The sequence below is a fragment of the Embiotoca jacksoni genome, unplaced genomic scaffold (assembly GCF_022577435.1).
Source record: "Embiotoca jacksoni isolate LCO1_2020_lvr unplaced genomic scaffold, fEmbJac1.0.p SCAF_5, whole genome shotgun sequence".
NCBI lineage: Eukaryota > Metazoa > Chordata > Actinopteri > Embiotocidae > Embiotoca > Embiotoca jacksoni.
The window spans coordinates 9,151,869-9,172,623 of record NW_027185403.1 but is presented as its reverse complement, the minus strand read 5'-3'; the positions used below and the strand labels follow the sequence as shown (position 1 = coordinate 9,172,623).

Genomic DNA, 20,755 nt, shown 5'->3' with positions numbered 1-20,755 from the left:
TAAATAATGTCTGTTAAGTATAAGTGATAGATGTCACTGAGACATGAGTACATGTGTGTGTGAAATATGTTGGTATGTTAATATTGACCATAGTGAATATTATATATATATATATATATATATATGTATGTATGTATGTATGTATGTATGTGTGTGTGTGTGTGTGTAATACTATTTTACTTGTCATTTACTGTTACACCAACAATAGAGTTTAGAAATTATAGTACTGACATCGTATTCAATTCTGCTGCATGCAGATTTTTTTTTTGTATGGATCTGTGATGGAGACAACGATCCCCACTAAACCTCCACAGAGCGCTGGAGCTGAGTGACCCTGCGATCCCTGATCATCTTCTCCGTGGGTGAAGCTGCATTTGGTCTTCTTGGATTCTCCTGCCGGAGCACCGATGAGCAAAAGATTCAGATAAGAGTTAGTCTGAGAGCCTACAGACATACACTACCTGGTAGCAGACTGAAAGACAATAGACTGAAACTGACTGACTGTGGGAGAAATACCGGTATTGGGGTTATTATTTGAATTTGTTATTTTTCTTTTATGTTGTTCCCTTGATTTTCTGTGCGTGTTAATAACTATAATAAATTGCAGTTCAGTTCCTTGTTTTAAACTGCAAACATTTGCCGTGTTTCATTCACTCCCAGAGCGACCTAAAGACAGTCCTAAACTTAACACAGGAAATCTAGTGTGTTACATAGACCTACACAAGGATTCAGGGACTTATTTGTTTTGTAGGGCATTTGGACCTGGAGGAAGCACAAACAGGGTCCAGGGACGTGAGCAGCAGAGCAGGCATGTGTATTAATGTGTGGGTCTTATAGACACTGGGATCACAGGAGATCACAACATCATGTAAGTATACATTCTCTTATGCAAAGACATCAGAGACGCCATACACTGAAAATAGATTAGAGTCTCTCTGCTGTGAGATACCAATGCAGGACTCTTATACAGCAGTACCGCTTGTTAATGTAAGATAATATTAAATAATATTTTGTCAGGTGTTTGATACACACATGTTCTGCAGATATGGACACAAAAATGTTGATTTGTTTAAATGTGAACTAAATCCCAACTTTTACGTCATTCTTGTATACAGTTATCTTCATTTGCTTGAGAGGTAGGTTCATAATTTTTCAAGTCTGTCTGAAAACTACAGTCGTGTACTTACTACTGCATCATGTTGTTCTCTCTGAAATCATTCCTCCTTTTTACACTAGCCTTGAAAAGATCTATTCAAGACTATTTCAATATCAGTGATGGCGGACAAAATCCACCGTACTCATTCTGTGTAAATATATTCCAAAGTTCATCTGAAGATACCAGGAGGCTTCAGCGGTTTGTAATAGTCAAAGTAATCAAGAGGCTATCTTCCAAAGTTTCGGTCTTCATGGTACAAAAAAATAATCCCCTGTTTGTCTCACTGGTCTTCCAGTGCAGAGTGGGGAATCATACTAAAATACCATAACTTGGTAAAATGATGCTGAAGCTTAATATTCACATAATATATATTTTATTGGACACTGGACACTCCCTATTCTCATGTAGGCTATTAGTTTTGTTGTTTTGGTTTGTTACTTTGTTCATTTGCAATAGCAACTAATATTTTAGAAGGTTAATTTATGGTTAAAATGAATAGAAGCTCAGACAGGCACTTGGGGCAGCATTGGGGTCCTCTGAGCAAGGCACTGCTTGATTTTGTATCTGATAAAGATGTGTGCCATACAACAGCAGCCAAACTGTAAATCAGCACTTTGATATTACAGCTAAAACAACATATAATGTGTCACATCGTGCACACAATGTGTAAGTGTTGTGAGTGAGGAGACTCTTATATTTTCTGGGTTTTCAATTTTCTGCCGTAGGACTTCTAAACATTAACCAGTTGTGTGTTTAACCCTGTCGAAGGTCCTAACATTGATCTCTATTTGCATTGCACGTCCACATTCAGTTCAGTTCAATCAAACCAAGTTCTCATGCAGTTCCCTTTGGCTCAATACATTTTACATTAGGTTTTACACAAATCAGTTCAGTTCAGTCAAAAGGTCTGAGAGAGAAACAAGCAGAGCATCCACCAAAACTATGCAGCATGCTACATTTCAAACATGCTCACCAGTTATTAGCAAAAATCTGAACATTGTCAAGGGATTTTGTTGTGAAATGATCTCATAAGTCATATGCAGCACTTCATTACTTTCCTCTTCACCCTGAATCATTTTAGAAAGAAGAAGTCATGAGTGTGATTGTGAAAGAGAGTCTCATGGTTTGTCTTTATTTTAGCTTCATTTTCAAAAAAAGTGATGACATCTGACCATTCGCTGTCCCAGAAGTTGCTGACGTTAAAACTTTTCCTGTTGGCACAAATGAAGAGTGTGTTTGAGTGCCGGTTATGCAACACACAAGGACATGCATGCGCGTCTTCATCCCTTCTGAGGACAATACACTGATTTCCATTAATCTTCTAGAAACTTTCCTTAACCTACACATAAACCTAAGCCTAACCTGAGACTAAGTCTTCACGCTAAAATAATATAAGCACACACACACACACACACAACTACGTGGCTAACCTACCTGGTACCCAAGGCCGGATCACTAACCATACAAATGAAACTGTCTGAGTCTCTGGACCCTCAAGGGTCCCTTGAAGAATCACTTGTGTAAAACGCAGTGTGACCTGACATGATAAGGAGGGTCATCGTACTTTAGTACCTGATCCTATAATGATGATTAGTCTTCTGTCAAAATCTAGCTTTAAAGGATTAGTGTGGCATTTTGTGACATAAGCCTATTTGCTTTGTTGCAGAGTCAGATGAGACAACATCTCTGGCCTGTGAAAACTAATCTATACCCTAGCAGGTGGCTAGTTTAATTTAGCACAAGCTAATTGAATTTATTAAAAGGCAGCCAGCAGAGACTCCAGGATGTCACTGCTCCTGGCCAACAAATAATCTGCCATGTAACCCAATGTGAAACAGTGAATTGATGATTTTTACACCTTGGGCTTGTGCAGATTAAGCAAATGATGTGTATCATGTCATTTAATGAGGTTTTGGGGGATATTTAAAAAAATGTGTTGCCAGAATCAAGCTATCTGTTTCCAGTCTTTATGCTAAGCTACAGCTACACATCTGTGCCACAGAGGGACAAACCTCATCTAATTGTGGGCTGAAAACACTTTCTATTAGGATTAAATTAGGGTTGTTTTTGTAAAAAAAAAAAAAAAAAAATGAATACCAGCACTTTCCTTTAAACTCGTGACTGGATTGTAATAAGAGAGAAATCGAGTTTTTAGATAGCTACACATACACAAACATGTGCTAACGTTTGGTCACTGATTTAAGGAAGTGTGTAGAATCTGGTTGGCATGCCTCAAAGTGTGTGTGAGCATAAATAGAACTGTGTCTTGTGATGAGAGGATGATAGTGTTTAACCACACATTGTGAAGTGGTATGAGTATGAGCAAGACTTCCAGCAGTGAGTTGCATCTCTGCCCTCAGCAACTCCCAACTTCTTCATTAACCTCCAGCACCAGCAGGAGCCCACTGGCACAAAATGACAACATCAAAGTGAATGAACCTTTATAACATTATGCACGCATAATGCAGCATTAAGTATCTGGGCGTTTTAATGAATATCATGTAACCGTATGTGCCCTGATCGCTCATCTGCCGTAGCAACAGTGACATAGCAACGACATTTTAGCTGTATGTGCTAAAAACAACTACAAGACCAATCAACTTGATTCCTTTTGCAGTAATATCGCTGTGGCCATTATAGATGTAATTTATATAGCGCCAAATAACGAAAACAGGTTATTTCAAGGCACTTAACATAGGAAGGTCCGTACAAAATTGTAGAAAAGAAACCACCAAATCAACAACTTCCACAAGAGCTACACCTGGGATGAAAAAAAAAAAAAAAAAACACACCTTTAAAAGGAAGAAAAAACTAAGTGGGAGAGAAAAACTACCTTTCAACAGGAGAAAACCTCAGAGAACAATTTAGAAATGACTGATCTCTTTTTTTCTTCATCAACCTGGACCAAAAGCTGAGACCCTTCCAGAAAATAAAGGTTACGGATATTTCCTGGTAATTCTGTCAGCAAAACATTTTTGGCAAAAATATCCCACACTGCACCAATTTTCACTTTCATTCCCTAATTTCAGCTCTTTTTTTTAATTTTTTTTTTTTTAACTAAAGCCATCAGAATAAAATTAAAGTGGCTCTATCAGGTGTTTCAGTTTTTTCTGTTGGCCTTGCTGAGAGATCTGACCTCTGATTAATTGAAGTATCTTATTTATGTACAGATGGAGAGTAAATCCCAACACAACCAGAAGGTCTCTTATTTTTAACTCTCTTCTTTTTGTCTCTGCAAAAATGTGATCTGTTTCTCAGGGGATAAAAGCTAACTGTGGAGAAGCCCGTAGCATCGTGTGCAGTCATGAGTTACTGCAGCATCCTTTTACAGCCTGTCAATGAGTGATAAGGCCTATCAACGATGCTTTGTTCGAATGGACCCAGTTACTACTCAGAGGGTCAGTCTCCACATGGCACTCACCAGGGTTGTTATCTTGTGCGAGTCACATGACGTTTTTGGCTAAACCGGCCTGGCCAACGGTACCAGCATCCACATCTGGAGTATGTCCCGTAGCTTCTGGCTCTGCTGGCTGGCTTGCAGAGAACGCAGGAGTGTTTATTTTCTGCAGCCATCGGTTCCCCAAAGGAGAAGGGTTTTCTCTGCTGAGAAAAATAAAAACTCTGGGGAGGGAGCAGAGGAAAGAGAACTGTTGAAGAAGCAGAAGAAGAAAGTGCTGGTGCATATAAAGGCAGACAGTGAGGTTTGAGCAGAGTGGTGTGGTTTGAGAGATCCTCAGAGGCTGAACTGTGAGTACTAGACCGCAGTAAGATGGGTAATAGTGCAACTTAACAACTGTGTTATTTTTTTTCAGGGGGTTCTCCTTTGTGGGAACACAAGAAGGTCATTTTGTTAACAATCCATATTTATGTGTTTCCTTTTTCTGTTAAAATAGCAGTTTTGTGGTCAGCTATTATAGCGTTTGAATTTTTACAATGCCCATCTGATTTTTAGAGGATGAGTGAAATAATGGCATGTCTTCCTTATGCAACTTTAAATTCCTTTTTTATGTCATGACAGGTTGTTTTTGATGAAAATAAGTCAATGCTTTTCCAGGTGAAGGTAGACTCGTGGCAGGATTAAAGGTATAAAAGAACTGAAAACATTTCTCATCTTTATTTGCTTTCTCGGCAGGTGCAGTGACCAAAGCCACTTGTGTGAATGTGTGTGTAAATCCACGCAGGTGTGAATACAGTGTTTGTTAATTGTCTGCTTGTGTGAGTGTGTGGGACCATCCCTGGATTTGAGAACAGCATGTCAACACGGCGGTGCCTCACCTTTGCGACAGGTCTGGTCGAATGTCTGTGCTTCGCAGGAGCTGTGTTTGGATGGGCTTCTCTTGTCTTTGTCCTCAAGGGGGAGGGATACTTCAGCTATCTTTGTGTCAACGCCACAGGAGTCAATGAAACGCAGGTTTTAGGTCAGTTTGATGTCCTCACCTTCACTCCTCTGAATTCTGGATGTCATTTCATGCTGTAAAAAGTTAGAAATTAATTTGAAAGAAGACATTTTATTTTATATCCGACCTCATTGACCTTCACCGTCAACTGTTTCACTGCATATTTCTCAGCCTTGGTTTTGTCTGTCTCTGTCTTTTATGTGTCTACAGACTGCAGTGGACAGGATGAACAGTTCTCACTTATTTTCACCATTGCCTCCTTTATGAATAATTTCCTGACACTGCCCAACGGTTTCCTCTTTGACCAGTTTGGTACTACAGTGGCTCGACTCTTTGGAATGTGAGTCCAACCCTTTGCATAACTTGTGAATGGTGAATTAATCTATTATTTCTGATGTTACTAATTAGGAATGTAAAAGCCCACCAGCCATGTTGTGAAGAGGAATGAAATGACAAACATTGACTTGCAAAGAGCAACAATGAGAGTTTGTTCATTAGTGTGATTATTGAGTAACAAGTGCAAGGTGCAACCTCTGGTGTTTCCTCTGGATGTAGTGGTCTGACTAGAGGTGTGATGGTTTTATCCACATTACTAGATTTTCTTTCACAAGAATTCAATGCATTGTCTAATTCTGCAGAAATTTCACTTTATGTCCACAATTCAAACTGATTTAGGGTGAAAATGATTTATTTTGATACTTCGAAGCTCTGCAGCAAATTTCATATTCTTAATATAGTCATCTTTTTAGCTCTGAACAACAGAAAAATGCAGTCAAAGACTCTGTTGCTAAACTGTGCAGACAATAGTCAGAATTTAGCATTTCAATAAAAAAAAAATAAAAAAAAAAAAACATTTTTATTTTAATCAATTCAAACTTTTCCAATTATGCAGTTCACTTTCAACCTTGAATGTGAGGATGGTATGTTTTACATACTTACCGCTCAGAGAAATGATGTTTCCAAAATGAATATGAATAGAAGTAGAGCGAATCTGTGTTTGTCACAGGATGCTTCAGCATTAGTTGCTTTAGTGTTTGATGCTGCAGCAATAAAACTAACATCAAAGAGCCCTGGACTGCAAAAGTCTTCTTTTTATGCGAAATCAAACATATTTTCACAACCAACAATGACCTTTTGTCCTCTTTACCATTTACTGCTTGGCAGTGACTCTGTCTGCCAGCAGTGGCTAAGCTAATGCTGCTGTGCAAGTGTTTCTGGGTATCTTTGATGTTTTCCGCTCATGGAATCCTGAATCTCACATGAAGGGAAAGATGTATTGCTTTTAATTTTGTGAAGTGTTGGTCCGTATGTGGTAAATATACAGTTCATGCTCTTGTTAAAAGCGACAGGTTGGACATCTAATACAGCAGGAAAGGAGGAAGAAGCAGACTAAGAAAGAAAGGTCTCTTGAGGGATGTTCAGTAGTAGCAGTGGTCTACAGATATGCACAGAGGTGCAGCATACATACCACTGCCTGATGAATAAAAATGTCTTATCGCACAAAGGAGTGGAAAAGAGAGCAAAACAGTAAAGTTCAGTCAAATTCTATAACTGAAGAAAGGAAAAGCGAGAGAAAGATTAACAAATAGTGAGGTTAGGACCATTAATCACAAGATGATGGAGCAATATCTGGAAGAAATAAAAAAAGATTTTGGTGCAGATGTTCAGATCCCATCAGTAATCTATCCTCCCTCCTAAGAGCTAATATCTACCACAAACATACACATACCTGCCCAGTTTATTGCCCCAGATTTATCTAAATCTACAATAACAAGCTGGCACTAAGAACATCCATATGTGTCCACTAAAACAGGGTGTAGAGAACATACAAAGCTGAGGAATGCAAATAGTTGGACAGGACGGGAAGTGAAAATGAGAATAAATCTAATCTACGGGCCAAGAAAAGGAAATTAAAGTCGGCCAAAAGTTCTCCAAACAGCAGAAAAACACAAACCTGCGAGTCAGCAAGTGTTGGCTGTGATATGACTGAATTAAGTGTTACATTTTTCTTTTAATTGGTGAAAATATACTGATTTGATGTGTTTTAAAGCCAGTCATGTTGTATTTTATGCTGTTGTGTGACTCTCCTATCAGCAGTACCACAATTAAGACATGAAATATCTCTCTCTCCCACCAGCTTTCTTCACACCATGGGCACCTTGATGGTGGCTTTCTCAACTTCAGGTGAAAAACATTTGTCTGTATGTTTCATACTTTCTCTCAGGTCCTTACTGTCTGAATAAATATCACAAAGGATAGAGTTGTTCCAGCTAATTTTTCCTATTTTTTTCTTTTCCCATCAGTTCTGCCCAACCTGCTCTTCCCAGCTCTCTCCCTCCTGGCTGTGGGCGGAATCTTATTTCTGATCACCAACATGCAGGTACTGAAGCAGTTGTTAAGATTATGGCTGCAATGAATGATTATTGTCCGTTATAGATAATATTCTCATTATTAGGCTTTATTTTTCACTTGATATTGAGTTGAAAACTGTCCATCACAATTTTCCCGACATCAGGTTTGACATATTTGAGTTGCTTCTTTGTCCAACTACATCTCAAAACCACCAAATATTCAACTGACAAATATAGAAAACAGAAAAGCAGTAAATCCTCAAACTGGGGAACTATTACAATAAATAAAATCCAATCAAAATATTTATTCATCAGTAAATTAAATAGAAATCAATGTCCTGACCTTCTGTATTAAACTCTTAAAATTGAAATTATTTTCTTCCTACACAAAATATAATATTTAGGCCTCCATGACATTATTTTCACCACATACCACCACAACTCCGGTGCTATGTTTTTCAAAGGCTTTCCAAATGACTACATGTGTGCTCTGGCAGTAGAGCAAAGGTGGTGTAGAAGAGACACATGATCAAAAACCACAAACAAAATTGTCCATGACCCACTGTTTTTTTTTGTGGAAACCACTGAGAAGCACTGACAGAGGGACTGCGTGATGTTTTTTAACATTCAGGCCTGTCCTCAGGCCCCCAAGAAACAGCAACACAGGGAAAAGACAGAGTTTCCTCTCAGTGCACTTCTACTTGGCTGCTGAGTTTTATCAGATCACAAACTTGTGGAGAGAATCCACAAATCTCTTGTTGGGAAACCATTAGACTTAATGAATTTTGATGGTGTAGTCCAATTCCCTACAGCAAGAGAAAGGTGAATGGAAACAAGAGAATGTCCAGACAGAATTTTAAAGAAAATCCCGCAGAGACACGTCAATACAAGATTTATTAATTCAAATCTCTCTCCTAAAGGTCGGAAACCTGTTTGGCTCGCGTCGCTCCACCGTCATCACTCTGTATAACGGGGCCTTTGATTCCTCCTCAGCACTCTTCCTCGTCATCAAGGTGACAAACATTCACACATGCTAATTAACTAATTAAATCGACAGGATATGCTGTACTGATACCATACATGTACTAATGATGATCTCCATCACTTCTCCTGTAGTTGTTGCACGAGTCTGGCATCTCTCTTCGTGCCTCGTTCCTCTTTCTGTCCACCTGCAGCGTCATTCACCTGCTCAGGACTTTCTTCCTGCTACCCAGAAACTTCTTCCCTTACCCGCTGCCTGATCACTACACATACGGGTATGAACAGACCACACAGACATCAACACATCATTTGCGGGCTTAAGGAGTACATTGAGTTTAAAATAATTTTTTAAAAAGACCATAAATTCTAACCACAGCAACATATAAATAATACAAACAAATAATACCAGGGAAATAAATTTATTATCAGACAAATATTAGGTATAAGGATAATGCAGAGAGCTATTTATTCCCAATAAAAATAAATTACTGTAACATAAAAGAGAAGAAAAAAACAAGTAAATAAAAAACAGTTCAACATGAGACAGTTTCCCTACTTTTTTAAGGAGCATGCTCTGATCTTTGCTGGGTGACTTTGTGTGCACTGTGCAGTTTACACCAGTGTAGACTGACAACAAGAAAAACTCAATTTAGGTAGGATGAAACATAAAGTGGGAGTAAGAAATTTTAGTTTTTCTAAAGGTAATTCTTTAAATCTGGACAAAACAAAACTAAGTGAAACAAACATTGAAATCTAAGTCTAAGTCACTCCCTCATCCACATAAATCCCTGTGTGTTCATGAAAAACTTGGCTGCAAATATTTTCAACAACAGCCATGAAAAACGTATTTCCCACACATATCATTTTTCTTCATGATCCCTCGTCTCCATGATAATATCCTTCATATCCTGTCCTGTCATTAAAGAGCCGAGACTTGAAAACTTCATTCACTAAGTTAATAGTCATTAAAGGATTTCCTCAGTGCTTTCAGTTTGTGATTGACCCTACTGTGACCTTTGACCTTTGTTAGAATAACCTGTGGTAAGTCAGAGACTCCGATCTCAGAGGTGACAGCAAATGGTAATGCAAAGACGACTATGGAGGAAACGCCGCTCAACAAGGACGACCTTGTGGAACAAGGTTTGTGTGTGCAACTGCACGTTTGTGCGGCTTACTGTGGCAAAGATCAAAACACAGCAAGATATAAGACAATAAATAAATCTCATATCCTTTTATTCCTTTTGCTGTACTTTATCGTTTCCTCTTCGCTTTCTTTGTCTCTTCCCTGGTCTCTCTCAGAGAAGAGTTTCCGTGAGTGTCTTCTCTCCAGGTTCTTTGTGTGGCACCTCCTTTGGTTGTCGGTGATGCAGCTCAGACATTACCTCTTCATCGGCACCCTCAACCCCATGCTGCAGAGGCTGACCGCTGGAGAGGCCTCACTGGGTAAACACATGCTAACACTCCATCACCTCATTGTCTGTCCAAAAATTAGGAAAACACGATAAATATACAAGCCATATATATAAATCATACAAACATTTACATGTCTGTTCCAGTTGCTTTTCTTTTACATCTTTATTGGAAGAACTAAAAATATCTTTAATTCATTTTATCCTATGTAAATACTTTGTCTTTGATTCTATTTTTGTAACTATATACTTGTATGAAAATCTCTGGCTCAGTGTATAAGCTGCGCAACATTAATAAACTTGCCTTCCTTGACTTCTCTTTACCTCCGAACACCGGCAGCGTTTAGCTTAAACTAACTCCTCGTTTTCTAATGCGATTTTATGATCAGTTATCCAACATTTTTTGGTTTAACTATCTGATTTGTGCTTGTGCGTCCCTGCAGTGAGCCAGTACACCAATGCCTTTGCTGTCACCCAGCTGTGTGGTGTGCTGTGTGCTCCCTGGAACGGCCTCATCATGGACAGACACAAAGGAAAACCTCGTGCTGCAGGTTAACACACTAATACTGACAATCATTAATGAACCAAACAGACAGAAGAAGCTCTCTCCCTTTTAATCTTCTGCCGCGTCTGAGAAGAAGCGAGGAGGTTTTTGTCTGAGTACGGGTTCCTGAAGGTGGAGAGTAACTCAGAAAATCACTCTGGGTAGGAGTTGGGAAGTGCTTTAAATTAAATAATGAAATAAATAAAAGCTGGTAAGATGGATTCTGTATCAGTGAAACTCAACACTTGACCTGGCAGTGATCCTCAGATAGTAGAGGCAGGACTAGATAACTAATTACAAGAGAGTTTAGTGTGATTGCCAATATATGGCTGAATTTATGGTTAAAGGAAGAGGCCTATGATAACACAGTGTGTTTTGAAGAATCCAGGGACACACTGAGTTCCTGATTTAGCCATAGCTACTTATTCCTGCTATAAAGTGTTGTTAGTTCTGCATTTGGTTGGATTAAAGGTCTTTTCTCTCCGTAGAGTCACTTTGTTATTTTTTTCTGTTTGGAGGATCAAGTGTGTGTTTTCAATTCACACGTGTTTTTACGTGTGTTTGTTTCCAGGGGAGACCGAAAAGGAGGCGGACTTGCGGGCCTCGGTGCTTTCTCTCTTCCTGACATCGCTGCAGTGTGTGTTGTTTTCTGTGTGCGCCTCCACCCCCTACCTGCCTCTTCAGTACCTCACCTTCATTCTGCAGGTGCTCAACCGCTCCTTCCTGTACGGCGGCAACGCAGCCTTCATCAGTATGGCGTGAGTATCAAACACACAGTCTCACACAAGCACACACCTGTTTGCTTGTGTACTACATGTTTCTGTGGTGGATGGCACACAGACACATTTTAATAGATACAGATTTAGACTGCGTAACATAAAGTACTAATTTTGGGTTAATTCATGCATTTTAATGCGTAATAATCCCCTTATCAAAAAGATTCAGATCATTCAATCATTCAGAATATACATTTATTTGTATAATGTTAAAGTAATACAGCAGTGGACAAAAATAAACTAAAGTTGTGACAGAAGCAGAAGAACCAATAAAAAATAACTCAAACTCAGTTAAGAAAATATGATTAAATAATGTGAATAAATTACATTTTCAGAGAGAGAAGAGTTTGTGTGCTCAAAACATAAAGAGCAGAAGGAAAAGATACACAATCTGTGTCAAATGTAAACTTGTCATTTAGTTCATTACAATGAAAGTAATTCGTATAAAATTAAAACAAATTTTAAAAAGTTTTATTTTGGTAATACATATACTATTGTAATCCCCGATCTAGCAGTATGTAAATATTCAATTAAAGCTTTATAGCACACTATAACATAACATTATCATTTACTATCTTACCTTCTTCTGTTAAGCATCCATCCCTGGATGGTGGTGTATAAACAGACAATGACCATATAAAACAGTTGAGATGATAACATGTCTTCATACGGTCATAAATTGTAATTGTTAACAAATACTATTATCAATAACCACATAAAAATGTTTTATTGCTCATCCATTTCACCTTCCTCCTCATCTTGTCTTCACTCTGTTTTGCGTTTGCAGATTCCCTTCATGCCACTTCGGGAAGTTGTACGGTCTGGTCATGGCTCTGTCGGCCGTGTTTTCGTTGCTGCAGTATCCCTGCTTTGCTCTGGTGAAAGGAGCTCTGGGTGGAGACCCTTTATATGTGAGTACATTGTATGCATTATACGTGCACTAGTCCAGCTCCTTTGATCACTTCATTTTCTCGTCCATGAGCCCTCCTCTCACTGCTGGTTCCCTCTCCCTCCATGTGTGTGCAGATGAACATCGGTCTGACGCTGCTCAGCCTGCTGGCCTTCATCCATCCCCTCTCTGTCTACCTGCACTGTCGACGGGTTTCCTCGCAGCGAGCCAAGATCAACGCCATCAGTGCCTCCTCTTAAAGTCTGTATAACCAGAGCAGTGGCTCACGCTTAAAAGTAACCACCAGTGACCCGGTTACCTCTTCAGTTCGTTTGACTCGTAGCGCTCGCATGGCTGCGATGCCCTTTCTGCTGTCCAGACTGTACTGTAAGGATTTTCTATTCTCCAGGCTCTGAGCTTCAGCACATTCAATTTGAAATAAAACAATTGAAGTGCCAAAGTTTACATCAGCATAGAAAGTGCAAAAAGACTAAACCAAAACAATCAAATGTGAAAATTCTTTGTTGTCAATGAGTCCCTGAAGTCTTTGACCCACAGACGTCAGCTGGACTTCTCCTGTGTCTCCACCAGTGTGTTCTCAGAGGCCTTCTCTGCAACCGCCTTCAACTCTTGATGAGTGATGGAAATCTACTCTAATGTACTCAAATTAGAGCTGAGACTTGACACTTCAATTAAAATTGTATTAGTTCGGCACCATCTCGTACAAAATCAGTTAAAAAGTGCTTTACATAAAAAAAAATTTAAAATTTTTTTTTTTAATCATCAACAAAAACAAACATTTTTGTAAATACGCGCACATACTGCACAAATATTGTTTGGTCAATTGAGAGAAAGCTGAAAAGAAATGTCTAGTTTGGTTTTAAGGGAACAAATTCTTGGAGCAAGGAGAAGATCAGCAAACAAACTGCTCCATCCTCGTGGTGCATTGATACGAAGAGCCATCTCACCAGACTTTGAGGAAGCTCTCGGCACATGGAGAAGATTTTCAGAGGTCGGCTGGGAACTGACAGCATGTCTGAGACGTACTGCGTATTGAGCCAAATCAGGACGTGCACTTTGTAAACCAGGAGGAGGATTTTTAATCTTATTCTGACAACAACAGGTAACCAGTGAAGGTGTCGGAGGACAGGAATTAATGTATGTGACATGATTTTCTTGTCCTTGGTGGGATTCTTGTGAGTTTTCCAGGATAATATAATTTTATTTTTGTTTACACTGAATGATCCGATGCATAAGTCAAATATGTTTAGTTTTAGAGTTTCCTGAAGCATCCCCACAGACATAAATGTGGTGCTAATGTACTTTTTGTTTACCCAAGTTTAGCAACTGTTTTCTTCTTCTCATGTTGGGTGCTAAAATTGTAATTGTCCATTACTGCTGCAAGTATTATGTTGCTTGCTTTATGCAATCTTACCTATAGCATTTTTTTTTTTTTAATATTCTGTGTAATACTAGCCACCTATGGCTTTGGCTTCAGGGCACCAAAACAAAATGCAAGTAATTGAAACAGATATTTTTATATCAGTGCAGACCTCTTCTCTACATATATTTTTTTTATCATAAAGAGAGTAAAGGACCAACACTGTTAAGTATAGGGACTGCATAAGGGGCGTTTGGGATCAGACTGTTGAGCAAAGTGTAAACCTACAACTTAAGCTCAGTCTTAGACATAAAAACTACTCATTGAAATCCCTCTTTTAGGATGCAGGTCCTGAGGGGAGTAGAGAGGAGGCACAGCTCTACCATCTGCTGGCCACACAGGGGAACTGTTTATACCAACATCACTGTGTCAAACATTAATCAACATGAAGATAGTCAAGTTTTGATTGCATCCAGCATAGGTCATAAGTCTCAGATGTTCCTCAGGTTTTTGATGTCATGAAGGATTTTTTTTTTTTTTTTTTAATGTAATGTACCATATCTAATGTTGACATGTAAAGGTTTATAAAGGGAAATGCTGAATTTCTGTTGTTACCAGGAAGTTTATGTTTCAAGTTGACAGTATTTTTCTGGAGTTACAAGACTTAAGTGTTGGTAATGACTTTGATATATACATATATATGATGCACCATATGAACTCTAGCTATGATATTAACTTTACTAATGTATTAAAGGGAATTAATTAAAAAAAAATTCAGTTGTATTACAAAAATATACTTGCAGGAAAATGCCAAGTACAATTAGAAATTGACTTTGAAATCTGTAAAGCAGAGAAAACTATAAATGAAACATGTCCAGTAAATGTATGTTTTACATACAAATATACATCGTACTGGAATAAACATTAAAGGGATGATTAAAGGGCCCAAATACCGGTGCTGTTTTCCAGTGTTTGATTTACTAAGTTTTGTGTTGACTGAGAACTTCAGATGTAATTCAGCAGAATGCACTCAAACTGCAAAATGAGCTTTATAAATTATTTTGCATAACCCTGTCAAACAGTCAAGTTGCTGTTTACATCAATATGTCTCTAGACTCATATAATATGTGTACTGAAGGCTTTAAAAGGAATCTTTATATGTGTTCATGCTTGGCCAGTAAAGCTCATACAGATATTGTTGCATTGACGCTACAAATTTTATGACGCGGATGCATTCACACACACCTTCCACCTGACAGCACAGAGGATCTATACAATCAATACAACGTGAAGAAATTCCCTCAAAGTGTTTTTGAAATATTGTGTTAAAAAAAAAATGGGATGGACAAGAGGTCCAAGTGACCTTTGACCACCAAAATGTAATCAGTTCTTTCTCGAGTCCAAATTAATGTTTGTGCAAAATTTGCAGAAATTCCCACTTGACATTTTTGCATTCATAAGAATGGGACCGATGTATGGACACAGTGAACTTTGAGCACAAAAAAACCTTATCAGTTCATAGTTGCATCCATAGACATATACACATAGACATGGCATTGGTCACTTCCACACTTTGCTGCGATACGTCAACGCGTCCGCCATATTGGTCCGGGCAAGACCGGGCTGTCGTCACAAACAAGTGAACGGGAGCTGGAGTTTTCTGGATCAAAAAAACATTATAACGTTTCCGATTCCCAACCGCTTCCAATTAGTTGTATCTATATTCCAATGTTTAAAAAAAAAAAAAAAAACATTTTATGGTTAATTTAGGTCGACTAAATTCCCTCACAGTGGGATTAATAAAGTCTAATCTAATCTAATCTAATCTAATTAGAGCAGGGTGCTGTGCCGTTAAACAATACTAATTACTATATTGATGGACAACATAAAGTGTTAACGGCCCTCTCACACCGCCGTTACTTTGTTGCTGTTAGTTTGCTGGCTGTTTTAAAACGTTATCTGCGAAAAACAACGTGTAGAAATGTAGTGTACAAATAATAATGACTGTGTTTTGTCCCTGTAACGGTCTAAATGGGTGATGACGAGTTTGTTTGTCACTCTTCTGCATTCAGACAGCAAATAGAGAAGATTTTCTAACGTTAGCTATTTACGTCTGACATCTGTGGCCGATTTGAACAATCCCAAGCAGGACGGCAAGAGATGCGGCAAGTTGCCCGGACCAATATGGTGGCCACGTTGACGTACGATCCAGAGGCCAGTGCGCCGTCTACGTATAAATGTCTACGTATATATATGTCTACGTATATATGTCTACGTATATATATGTCTACGTATATATGTCTATGACTGCATCTACTAGAATGTTTGTCTCTAATTTGAAAGGAAATTCACACATAGGGTATAACCTTTCACAGGTACGACTGAACAAGTGTTTGTGGTTGTATTTGGCCATGACCGGTCAGGGGTCATGTTGCATTGTGGGTATTGTAGTTGCTAGTTTAATAACAATGAAGATGAATGCCTGGAATAAAAAGACCAAAAAAAACCCTCTTTTTTTTTCTGCTGCATTTAGTTCAGTTTAAAAAAAAAAAAAAAAAAAAAACTAGACCAATTGGCTGATGGTCAAACAGATGAGTGATTACTAAACAAAACAGGAAGTGACTATAAAATAAAACAGGACACACGACGAAAGGGCGGTGCCATGACAGTGACAATGTGGCTGCAGTGCAATGCTGAATGAGTGGAGTAATCCACTAAAGAGAGTTGTTACATCATAAATAAAGGTCACCACAGCAGCCTTAGACGACAGTCTGGTTTCTCCAGACTGTTTTTTTCTGAAAGTTGTAAGATTTCACGTTGGGCAGACGGGTCTGGGGTTTAAACCTGCAATAACAAGGACACTCCCCCACAACACCTGCTGTGCCCCAATGCTGTGAACCCAGAACAAAACTTGAAGCCAATCCGCTCAGTCTGTCACATCAAGAATGTGTGTGTGTGCGTGTGCGTAATCATGTGTGTAGGCAACATGTGCGTAATGACAGGTTCTTCCCTTGCATCTGCGTCATCGATGATCGCAACCTCAGTATCTCGCCTATTAGGATTACAGACTTGCATAAATGTATGACAGAAATAGGAGAGGAGGCGGGAGGAGTGAAAAAGAAATCAGTCGGCTAATGACGTTATTTGTTGTGTGTCTTGTGTGTGTTTTTTAATTGGACTGAGTCTGTGGCAGAGGCCGTAAATGTCTTTATGACACACAGGTTTAACAGGCTTTCTCAAACTGTGCCAGCCAAACTGTGTATGTTTTTCTTTGATTTTAATAATCCAAAATTTAAAAGTAAAATAATCTAACACTAACATGGGGACGTGGGCTCATCTCGCAAACACGGTAAACATGAGCCCATTTGAAGGCAGCATCAGTGCTAATAATATTCTTTTTTTCTGCTAATGTTATTCATGCTTTCTCATATTATTTGTCTTATCAGTAACATCTGTAGGTATTTTTCGCTTCTGCATTGGCGATAGACCCAGCCAGAGACATTATGTTTTAAGCCTACTGTCTGTCAATCCTATTCTCATGAATGAGATATCTATGGATATAAAATTTGGCACAAACGTTCACTTAGTTTCAAGGTATGAACTGATTCGATTTTGGGGGTCAAAGGTCACTGTGACCACACTAAGCATTACTGTGGCCGTAACTCAAAAAATAATTTCCTAATTATCTCTACATTTTACATAAATGTGGAACTTCCCCACTCTCTCCATTCCTCCCCTGACCTACTGCTTCCTGTGGCTCCACCCGCATCATTTATGCAGGAAGCCAGATCACCTGGATCACTCTGCTTAACAAAGGAACCTGGCTGGCCTCATTGTTGACGTCTCTTCCTTTAAATTTCGGACTGTTTGGATTTGTTTGATGGTTAAATAGTGATCAACTTTGATTTACTTTCTGCACAATTGCGTTGACATTTCAGCAGTGACTATTGTTTACAGTCATATCAAGTAACGAAATTGTATACCCAAAAGGTCAAAGGTCAACTTCCCTGTGACATCATAATATTCTGTGAAAACACTAATTCTAGTTCCAACTATGTCGAGTCAAAATGTTTTCTGCGAAAAAAAAAAGGCCTCTTCTGTGCCACAGAGCCAATCTCAGCCCCATTGAGCATATTTTTGATTAACATGAACACTGACTGTGAGCCAGGGTTTATTGCCAACGTCTGTGTCGGATCTCAGTCACCCTTTTGTCACTGAATGAAAGTGAATCCATGAAGAAGATTACAGTCTTGTGAAAAAAGTCCCCAGAGAAATTTAGGCTTATCTCTATTAAAGCTTATCTTCTCCGGTGCTGTATTGAGCATGTGGATTGTAAAGCTGATTGGTTATATAATGTGATTTTTCGTATGTTTTCTCCCCATTAATATATGAAATACTGGATGTGCTACACTTTAGATTGTCTTGTTTTACGTCTTTAAATGATTTAAAATGATGCTCAATGCAGTTTCAGATGAATGACTTTAACTTTTATGTTACACAAAGCTACAGTTTTGAGGCTTCGACAGACTTTTATTGAAACATTAACTTCACACACAGAGGCTTCTCACACTACAACTAAATATCAAATGAATCATTGTTTTGTTAACAAAGTCTTGTCAGACCTTTACTGTCCCAGCTGACACCCACATTTTGTCTGATTCATGCATTTCTTTAAACCTCACGTGCCATTTAACAGCCCACATTTGAATAAATTCCTAGATAACCTTGAATTGTTTGGTAAATTGTGTATCACACTAAAAAAATACCTCATTGGGTGATTCCTAACCAAAGATCTCTTGGAGAGCAAACTAAAACTTCCCCAAAACTTGAAACTTGAGCAGTGCATGAAAGCACGAAGACAACTCAACACTCAGGTGTGAAGTCAGCTTGTAGAGTTTTCTCCCTGATTTTCAACCCTGTGGGCAGAGATACACACTGTCCACTCACTCTTGTCTATGTCTGTACGCTTGTGTGTGTGAGTGGGGGTTATGGACAGAGTCAGCGACATGTTTTTTTAGGATCAGGACAGATCGTTTGACCATGCTGTGTTTACACCAGTTCAAATGCTAGTGTGCCCATGATTCACTTTGACACAGCAGGCGAGTGAGAAGATTTATGGTCGGAGATCTGGGAGCGGAGATGTACAGTATGCGTGTTGTTACATACATTTATGCATTCTCAATTTTCTGCTTATTAGTTCGGTCATGATTGTGACATCATATTGTACACACAAACAAAACAGGTTAAAGACATGTGGGCAAGATCCAAAACAACACAAACACACATGTCTAAGACAGGTACAAACAAGGAGGGATGCATCCAGGGTGTCAGCCTGGTAACTTGATACATTTCGTGGAAGAGGCACCAAGAATCTCCCACATTCACACACTCCTCGAAGATGGACACTTGCTGGTAATGTGGCTGCCTCCCCCAGTTAATGTGGGGCCAAGAATACTGTCATGTAACATGTGCAAACCCACATGCAACCTTATCTGTTTCACAGCCCCCTGCAGAGACTGGTTAGTGAGCCGTCTGCCTCCACCTGTCATAACCCCACAGCCAAGAAATGTGATTCCAGACATGTAATCTATTCCCTGTGTTGCGGTCATAGCTTGGAGTTACAGGTGACCTTCCATGAAGCAGGTTTTGGAGAGTGAGTGTCCAAATGGGAACAGATGATGTGCATCACGGGCCTGGCCTTGACCCATGTCATGAAGAAAGGACTCAATTGTGAGTAAACCCGGCCCACCCCCTGCCCTGACACTGTTTGTTTCACATGCACAAGACCTACATGTCCCATCCCATCCCACGTAACGCCCCCATGCTGCACCGCACCTTCTCCAGCAAATGGTTTGCAATGCAGCCAAATTAGCTCAGAGCTACTCAGTGTCCTTCATCACTTGTGTCAGCGTTAGTGGTAGTGAGGTAACACCATCCTCATTCACATCCACCACACAAAGAAAGGCCATGTTAGAACAACAGAACATTTTGTTGCTTCACTAAAAGTGACATCAAAAAGACAATTTGTTTGGTGACAAGTGTGTCTTATTGTGCGACAGGGCCGATGTGTTTGTACCACTCAAATTTGGCAGTGGTATGTCATCTCTCCTCACACAAATGTAGCCTGTCCATATGCTGTGTTAGATCATTTCACTCCACCGCTGGGTTTCCCTTTCATGTTCATCTGTTGTTCAGAATTGTAGGCGGCTCTCTGACTCTTTCCAAACTGGCCTACACAAGGGGAGAAATGGTATTTTAACTTTAATGCCAAATGAGTTTTCCCACCTCCTGCCCTCCCACAACCCTCCTGTGGGCACATATGCCACGGTGGAACCACAAATGTTTTTCATGAGCAGCTGGCATGCAGTAAATATTTTTGACTTTTTCCCCAGGAGTTACTTAATTTGTTGTCATCAAATCCCTCCATCCCACCTTCATCTTTTATCAGCAGTATTCCTCCCACACGCTTTGTCTTTAATGATAAATAGAGGAGTAAATTCAGGGTATTTTTTGTCGAAAAAGACTGAAAAAAATTTAGAATACTTTTGTTCTAAAAGAAATGTAAACAGTTCTAAAAAAAAAAAAATAAATAAATAAATAAAAAGCTGTGCTTTATAGTTCCGTTAATTATCAAAAACTAATAGGAGATCATCAAGATTATATCCCTTTTTTTGACAGACAGTGGTGCGTAACGCAAAGAAGACAGTGACAAAACCTGCTATTGCCTTTCTTGTCGTTTCCTCCGGTGCCTCTCACCCCTCCTGCCGGGCTGACGTAGAGAGGATCCTCCGCGGCCCACGTACTGTGGGCGAGGATCGGTCGTGTGTATAAAAGGCTTCCCAGGACTTCTGCTTGTCACTGCCAACAGCAG

The 20,755-nt window shown here is 39.3% G+C and overlaps 1 protein-coding gene across 4 annotated transcripts; it reads left to right on the top strand.

Moving 5' to 3' along the window:
• The first annotated feature begins 715 nt into the window (after positions 1-715).
• Positions 716-14,839, top strand: slc43a3b (solute carrier family 43 member 3b). Of its 4 annotated transcripts, none has more exons than XR_011179308.1 (13): positions 4,877-4,903; positions 5,289-5,574; positions 5,764-5,893; positions 7,691-7,737; positions 7,857-7,933; positions 8,825-8,917; positions 9,021-9,160; positions 9,916-10,328; positions 10,738-10,845; positions 11,410-11,596; positions 12,402-12,525; positions 12,641-13,161; positions 13,377-14,839. XR_011179308.1 is itself a non-coding variant. In XM_069170622.1 (13 exons), the coding sequence occupies exons 2-13, from the start codon at positions 5,409-5,411 to the stop codon at positions 12,761-12,763; spliced, it is 1,449 nt and encodes a 482-aa protein (XP_069026723.1). In that variant the 5' UTR covers positions 4,877-4,903; positions 5,289-5,408; the 3' UTR covers positions 12,764-14,839. The 4 variants fall into 4 exon arrangements, 3 of the variants coding, with proteins under 3 accessions (XP_069026722.1, XP_069026723.1, XP_069026721.1); XM_069170622.1 differs by having other exon boundaries at positions 9,916-10,025; positions 10,185-10,328; positions 12,641-14,839; XM_069170621.1 differs by lacking the exon at positions 4,877-4,903 and adding an exon at positions 716-868 and having other exon boundaries at positions 12,641-14,839.
• Positions 14,840-20,755: the final 5,916 nt, after the last annotated feature.

Coding starts and splice junctions, on each gene's coding strand:
- slc43a3b (XM_069170621.1), top strand. CDS start 5,409: ATGTCAACACGGCGGTGCCTCACCTTTGCGACAGGTCTGGTCGAATGT. Junction 11,597..12,401: donor GCAGCCTTCATCAGTATGGC/GTGAGTATCAAA, acceptor TTGCGTTTGCAG/ATTCCCTTCATGCCACTTCG. Junction 12,526..12,640: donor TGGGTGGAGACCCTTTATAT/GTGAGTACATTG, acceptor ATGTGTGTGCAG/ATGAACATCGGTCTGACGCT.